This window comes from Centropristis striata, chromosome 4 (genome assembly GCF_030273125.1).
Source record: "Centropristis striata isolate RG_2023a ecotype Rhode Island chromosome 4, C.striata_1.0, whole genome shotgun sequence".
NCBI classification, from domain to species: Eukaryota; Metazoa; Chordata; class Actinopteri; order Perciformes; family Serranidae; genus Centropristis; species Centropristis striata.
Window position 1 is genome coordinate 12194793 of NC_081520.1, and position 8097 is coordinate 12202889.

At 39.8% G+C, this 8097-nt stretch overlaps 1 protein-coding gene across 1 annotated transcript; it reads left to right on the forward strand.

The window, feature by feature from the left end:
- The first annotated feature begins 203 nt into the window (after positions 1-203).
- Positions 204-6880, forward strand: diabloa (diablo, IAP-binding mitochondrial protein a). Its single transcript, XM_059330665.1, has 6 exons — positions 204-282; positions 1277-1409; positions 2227-2349; positions 5558-5668; positions 5838-5934; positions 6325-6880. The coding sequence occupies exons 1-6, from the start codon at positions 239-241 to the stop codon at positions 6516-6518; spliced, it is 702 nt and encodes a 233-aa protein (XP_059186648.1). The 5' UTR covers positions 204-238; the 3' UTR covers positions 6519-6880.
- Positions 6881-8097: the final 1217 nt, after the last annotated feature.

Genomic DNA, 8097 nt, shown 5'->3' on the forward strand with positions numbered 1-8097 from the left:
ATAGACAGGTTTATAAAAATAAAAATAATAATAAAACATCAACGCATTTTGCACTATACGATGGTTAACAAGCCCTCGGGTCATCACAGTTTGTTCTCTGAGCAGACAAGCATGACTGAGCACAAGTTAATGTTGCTGCTGTCACCAGCAGAGGGAGACAGTGTCAGTCTGTGTGGCAGCTTCTCAGCGGGGGAACTTTTGCTCGGTGACGACGAACATTTTATTAGGGCGGACCAACATGGCCGCGCTGAGGAGGATAACAACTTGCGTCCGTCTCCTCAGGTAGGATGTGTTTTGCGGTTAGATAACGTTAAAGAAAAAGTGCATATTGTACCATAATTTATACATGTTAGAGTAAACTATTCTCCTCTTGAAAACGAAATCCTACTGACGACTGTAGAGTTGGGAAATGACAATGTTTTGTTTCATAACAACAACCGGAAGTTGTCAGAATACACGTTAAACCTGTTTTTCAGTGTTTGACTTTTTTATTAGCGTAGTTTCTGACACACAAGGGACTAAATAAAGACTATTGACTGAGTGCAATGTTACGCTGGCTTCAGTCTTGCTCCAGTCTTGCTCCTTTAATCGACTCCTTTAGCTTTTCAGTGTTAATGTCAGGACAAGGCAGCGTTAGCGAACATACAGACAAGATATGATCATTAGGCTAAACAACGCTGCGTGACTCTTAGTTTCTTTGATTTGACAGGACATTTGTGCTTTAAACCTCTGAAGTCCAGGAGATTTTGGTTCAAAATTGTCAACTTCCTATGCATTCGTTTCTGTCTCTGTTTAGCATCTTTCAGTCTCTCCTTACATCACATGCATGGCTCCATTTTATCGACACAAACTTGGCTATCAGTCAGATTTTTCATTTTATTTTAATTAAGTATAAAGCTGCCAGGAACCCAAAATACAAACAAAAGACACATGTGTCTATGGAAAAGTACTATTTTTATGTATTTATTTATTTATTTTTTTACCATTTACACACAAATACAGCAGGAAAAAAATAAATAAAACTACAAAACAGTCTATTTGCATGTAAATTAAAAATAGTAATAGTTTTCATTGTAGAAAGAAAATTCACAATTTTAAAATGGTCTAGAAACATAAATGGCACACTGTGAAAGCTCCTATGATTGCTCTTTTAACTAGCTTTTTCAGCTTGTTTACATATGATATATAAATTAAGTTATTACTTTAAATAAAACGTGTATTTTCAATAAATAGATGGACTCCAGAGAGGTAAACTGAAACTGTCTGTTTTCTTCAGGAGTTCAGCTCGTGTCCTGTTCAGCAGCATCAAACCTGCAGCACATAAAGCGGGGAAATGGACCAGTATTCTGTACACAGGTGTGGCGTCTGTAACTGTGGGCGCTGGGCTGTGTGCTGTACCTTTCAAACAGGTGAGTGCTTCACCTTATTTACTACACCAAACTACAGCCGCCTTAACTCACAGCATACACTTATCTTGTATGTTTCTGTTTCAAATATGTTTATTGGGAAACCAGTCACTTAACAGAGAAATTAACAGTCGACAGTTATGTCTCCTTTGTTTTTTACAGAAGGTGGGAAAAACTAATCCCTGACAAAAAAGACTAATGACAAAAATGAATAGCAAGTAAATAAGCAGAGCCCTGCAAACAAAGCAGATGAAACATACCCCCCACCCCCCGCCATCCCCCTTAGGAGTGCATTTAACTAGGGACTCAATCAAATTCTCTTTCGAGATGAGAAACCAAAGGTTGCCAGATTTGATCAAAGTCCCACAACTTGTCTTTCACATAAATCGAATTCTCTCCAAATGTAAGGTGTCTGTCAAATTAGTCAACCAGTGCTTAAATGAGGGGACCTCTTTCTTCTTCCAGTTAAGTACGATCCGTTTTTTTGCTGTTATAAGGCCATATGCCAGAAGGTGCTGTTGTGCACTATTTAGCTTCTTTAGCCTCTCAGATCTTCCCAGAATTACTAAAATAAGATCTGGATCTAGTTGAATCCCCAAAATCAATGAAAAATAAATCAAATATTTCATGCCAATAGTTTTGAAGTTGAGAGCGAAACTATGAGATAAGGTAGCCTCCATGGACTCACATTTCTCACACAAAGGAGATACTTCAGGGAATATTTTATGCAGCTTTGTTTTGGAGTAATGTAGTCTGTGCAATATTTTAAATTGAATCAAATAGTGTATCTTGTATGTTTCTCCCTGTGTCTCTGTTTCAGGTTGAAAACCTCTCCCATGACTCTCTGATCAGACGAGCAGCCTCTCTGGTTACAGACAGCTCAAGCACTTTTCTCTCCCAGACCACTCTGGCTCTCATAGATGCCATCACAGAGTACTCAAAAGTAAGTCTTGATCTCATGGCAAACATTTTGCTTACATCCTAGAATTGCAGAAAAAATATGCAAGTACAGTGGGCCTCATTCATGAAACGTTAGTAGATTTGTGCGTAGATTTGCACATAAAAGCCTACGCTACTAAAAACCTACTCCGGATTCATGAACGCCGCGGGAAACTCAGATCTGATCGTAAACACGTGTGTATGATCATGAATGCCAATCCATCGTAAGGTGGCAGCGCGCTCCCGGTAATCAGCAATTAGCATGAACCCCGCCCATGAATTGCTAATGACCACCATATAAGGAGGTGTGTAGAGGCATCCTGTCAACCTGTCAGTCATGGCACAAAGAAAAAAAGAACGAGAAAGAAAAAAGAATTTTTCCGAAGCGGAGATTGAAGTTATTTTGGGAGAAGTGGAGTCCAAAAAAATGTTTTATTTTCATCTGTTAGTAGTGGTGTGACAGGGACAGGCAAAGCGAAAGCGTGGAGGGAGGTGACGGACGCAGTAAATGTGGTTTCTGTAGTGCAAAGAACTACGTCCGAGGTTAAACGTAAATGGTTTGACATTAAACTTGACGCAAAGAAACGCATTAGCGCACACAAAAAAAGTACATCTGCCACAGGAGGAGGACGCTCAGAGTCCAAATACCCCGTTGGTGAGCTCTACAACGGCCCGAGTAGCCGCGTGCGCCTCATTGTATGCTCCTGTGGTGTCTGCGGGCTGGCCAGTGGGGTCATAAGCCACGGCGTCAGTGGGTAACCCCTATCCCCTATGGATATAGAAAGGTAAGTCCATATATAACACACACATGTGATTATGCAGGCTATATTCTTACCAATGAGCCAGCCGTCTCTCACAGCTCCATCCTCCAAATGCGTGCCAACTGCGCAATTACGCAGGATGAATGCGTCATGCGTCCCACCGGGCCACCGTGCCACAACGTTTAACAATACACACTTTGCGTCACAGATCAGTTGCACATTCACGGAATGAAAGTTTTTCCGGTTAATGTAAGCAAATGCATCACCGGATGGAGCCTTGATGCGTACGTGTGTGCAGTCTATGGCACCGATAACACCTGGCATGTTTGCAACTGCACTGAACCCCTGCATTACTTCTGTCTGCCGTTGTGCGCCATATGGAAATTGGATATACTCTGGCATTAATTTAATGATACCTCTGAGAACTGCAGGCAGGATGCGTCAATTTACATAGATAATTCACAATTATGAGTTTAATCTGAATCTTAATCCCGCCAATTGCCAACTAATTTAACTAAATATGTTATATTTTTAATCGTTTGCCATGTTTATATCACATGTTTCAAAGGCATCTGCGTATTGTGTACATAACAGAACGCATTATGAATTAAAATTGTAATTTCCAACAGTGACGAGCATTATTTATATGCGTTCTTAAATTTACACAAGCACTACGTGTGGTCAGCAGCATGTGTAGATTTTGTTAGTAGCTACGAAAAGATCGGAGCTACTAAAATATTGATGAATGCGGAGATGCACGTAAATTTACGTCTGCGAACGGTTTACACACAAATTCGTTCTGCTCACGTTTCATGAATGAGGCCCAGTGTGTTTAAAAATCTAGTAAATTTAGTTTATATATCAGACATTTGCCTCAAGGTGCTTTTCCTTACGTCATAAAACACCCTCTATCCTTAGACCAGGGTTACATGTGGCTCTTCAGGCCATCTGCAGCGGCTCCCTGTGGCTGTGACAGAAAAATCATGTGAAATGAAACAGTTATTTCTTTATATTTTAATGTTCATTCATCATTGTTGCAGCAAATTGTATTCTTCAGCTGTACAAATGTGTACTTTACATATGGCAATATGAAAATGTTTTAACATTTAAGTCAACTAAAATGTCCATCATGGCTTACGAAAGTGAACAGCCCAGCACCTTAACCTCTATATTTTGTCAACTTCAAGTCTAGTTTTGAGTTTCTCTAGGCTAGCTTTCAATTCCATATGTCCTGAGATATTTCTTCAGTGTCCAGCTTCTCATTTGCACTTGGGTCCTCACTGAATTCTGACAAAATCTTAATAATAAATGTTCATTATGACTTATTAGTGATGCTGCTAGGCTAATTTAGACTCAGTCGGCTGTTTTGTCCTCACTGTAAGGGTCAAAATAAGGTTTGCAGCTCCATTACAACATTTTTTGCCGACCCCTGCCTTAGACCCTTGATTTGGACAAGGAAAAACTACATTTTTCACAGTGTGACTTTTTTGGAATTGGGGCTATATTTACAAACTATCCAATTTGAAAACCTGTCTTTAGTGGAGTGAGCCTTTCATACAGACAATATGAAAATCAGAAAGTGGAGTTTTTGGCCCCGGAGTACTTTAGCCATTCAAACCGCTCAAACCAGTTTTTGGTAACTGCTCTTTGCTGAACTTTGGATATTGCAGTATTATTATAAATTCCATTGATTTTCTTGGCAAGATGCACCCTGTATAGCGTTCAAGTGTCCATGCTTGCGCCAATACCAGTACCTCATTTGTTCAGGTCCCATCCCTTGACCCATGGTCATATCATTATCTTAACCAGTTGCCATGCAGGTTGGATCTTGCCAAGAAGGTGAGATACACAATAAGGAGGTATTGTGGGTGATGCACCTGCTTTGGGCCACATTCTGGAGTCCCTAGATCTTAGCTTGCAGCCTATCCACCTGCTGTCCCTTGCTGTGATGCCTGTTTCTTAGCTGACTTATCTGTGTTACAAAAACGCACTCACCTGACACCTAAAACACAGTCAAATCAGCTAAGGTTAGCAACGAGCAACGAGTTGTTTTAGGTTTTTAGATTCACAAACTTAAAACATCTGGCTGTGGTTCATCTGAACCATTTTCTTTGGATGGCAGCTGGGGTTAACCCCTCATGAAAAGCTTCCTTTCTTCTGTCCGTAGTAAATAAAGTAGTTAGCTAGCTACGTGATACGACTGAATGAAACACAATACACACAAGACAGCAACCCAACAATTAATAGAGTAAAAGATTCAGGGCTTTTGAGAGAACATTCAGGGTTGCAGCAGACAATATGTCTCTACAGCCTATTTTGTCTAAATGTGTCAACCACAGGCGAAAAGTTTGAAGACTTTGAAAAGTGTATGAATCCTCCTCTGTTCTACGCTGCCTCCATAGTTTGATTTTTAAAATGTAAACTGTCTGTCCTGCCTGTGTTTGCTAACAGGCTGTGCACACACTCATTGCCCTTCAAAGACGATATTTGGATTCACTGGGGAGACTGACTTCAGCAGAAGAAAATACCATCTGGCAGGTGATCATTGGCCAGCGTTCAGAGGTCAGTTTATGTTGTAGTAAAGTACTTCAAAACAAACCCGAGCATAGCATTCAGTTTTGTTAATTTATTGATTGCCACATCATAAATATGACAGCAGACTTGCAAACTCTACACAACAAACAGTTGTAGATCTGTTAGTCTGACTTTTTTCTCCTCTCTGTCCTGACAGATTAGTGACAGACAAGATCTTTGCAAGCGTTTTGAGTCATCCTGGGTCAACGCAGTCAAGCTGTGTGAGACGGCAGCCGAAGCAGCCTACGCCTCAGGTGTGTACCAGACGATATCAGAGGGGTTATATAGCCGTGTGAGCGAATGGTGCGGATGTTATGGTTGAAGTGTTGAAGCGGGTTTTCTCAGGGCTCTTGCAATGATAAATCAGAGTGTTAAGCTGTGAATCATCTCCTCAAAGCATTGTGCGTTGCTGTCTGTGCCTGTTCCTATTCAGCTGCTGTCAGTGTTGCACTTTGGACAGTGTATGGATCATTTGCTGTCACTCAGTAGGGCTTTGTGCAGAACAAAATGGAGATGATGGACAGGAGTCCCTACTGAATGTTCACACCTAATGTCTGAACTGGAGGTGGTTTAATGTCAAACTTTTAACTTTTTTCAACAATTTGACAGAGTGTCTGTTTGCATCTGTGTGTGTTTATGTCCAGGAGCTGAGCATGCATCCATCACAGTGAGGACAAACATTCAAGTGGCCCTTTCGCAGGTGGAGGAGGCACAGAAAATGTCATTGGAAGCAGATAAAAAGTTGGCCGAGACTAAAGTAATGGAGGTTGAAAGGATGTCCGCACAGAGTAACAGCGATGAGGAAGAAGTGCCTGAGGCTTATCTAAGAGAAGACTGAAACAAATGCTATCACAAAAAAAGTATTAAAAAGTTTGCTTTCAAAGTAAATTACTTTTTTTCTCATCATCCTTACAACGTCTTCTCTCTTTTAGGGTCTTTAATATGCTGTGACTTCTTGTGTAGATTTCGCTCACATGTATGTGTTTAAATCTGCAGAAAATCTGAAAAAAGTGCATCACACAAAATAAGGAAGTGTCCACATTCAGCACCTCCTTAAGACTATTTATTTGAATAATGATTAAGACCTTTGTCTGCAGCATAGGGGATAATGTTTTCGATCCATTGTGTATTGTGAGTTGACAACATCAAATGTTTGTGGTTTTTTTTAAATCATTACAATAAAGACAAGACACGGTATAATTGCTGTTTATTTTTGGTCTTTACTTGGTGCAATGGCATCAGAAAATGAAACGTAGCATTTGATATCATGTTTACAAATGAATATTTTGTTTAGAGAAGTGATTCTCAAAGCAGGGTCTAGGGACCTCCAGTGGTTCATGGCACTATGGCAGTCTGTGAAAAGTTTTCAGATTCATCAAATCATATTGATATTAAAAAAAGTTATTTAGGAATTACTTTATATTATTCTATTCATTTATTTATTTACAAAAGGCTTCATAAAGGTCATTTTCTGCATTATATATGTTTTCATATCACTCTGTGATAGGCTAATATTGGTCAACCGTACCATTGTATTTTTGTGGAATGTGTGGACCTGTGGATTTGGATTCAGTCTTGTGTTGCAGGGGCTTGTTTTTTTATAACATCCCGTTGATCTAAATGACTGAAAAACATTCAACCGGCGCTAAAAATGGAGTGAAAACAATGTGTCCACTTCATATTGTTGCCAAAGGATGAGAGTTTTTCTTAAACCAGATTTCGCCAGATTGTTTCTGACTTGTTTGTTGGTGTGATACAGATGACGGGTGTCTGCGCCAACTATGTGAACAGAATGTCCTCTGTGGTCACCTCGGGGAAATACTCTGTTTGCTAAAGTGACCAGAAGCCACTTCATAAACACTGCAAAACCCAAAGACAACACAGTTGGCTGACAAACACTGTCTTTGTGAAATTTAACCAATCAGCTGCTGGTATTGCATTTTTTTAATGTTGCTCTTAAATCATGTTTTATGAATTTTCCATCCATGCAAATCAAAAATTGCCAATTTCCCACTGGTTCCCACTCATACATCTCTGAGAAAATTTTCAGGAGGGATTTACCAACTATTTGTATCTCTTTTTTTCACTCAGCAACTCTTACTTCTCTGCAAATTACCCATGTCTGGCCTCTCCTTTAGAGCTTTTAGGTCATTTCTCAGCTACCTCCCTGTCATCACTTCATTTACAGCATCTTCTCTTTCCACACTTTCACAGCACAGTAAACAAACCAGTCTACCTCTGCCCAAAAACTGAGAAAGACTTTTTAAACAAGATAATAATTTATTGATGGGAGAGTTAAGTTTCCAGCACACAGGTTAGAAAATTATATAGATGTACCTTAAAGTGTGGACGGGTGGTCAATCTTGTAAAGGAGTTTAATGCAGACGGACTTTATCTGCCTTTAAAAAAAGTCTTAA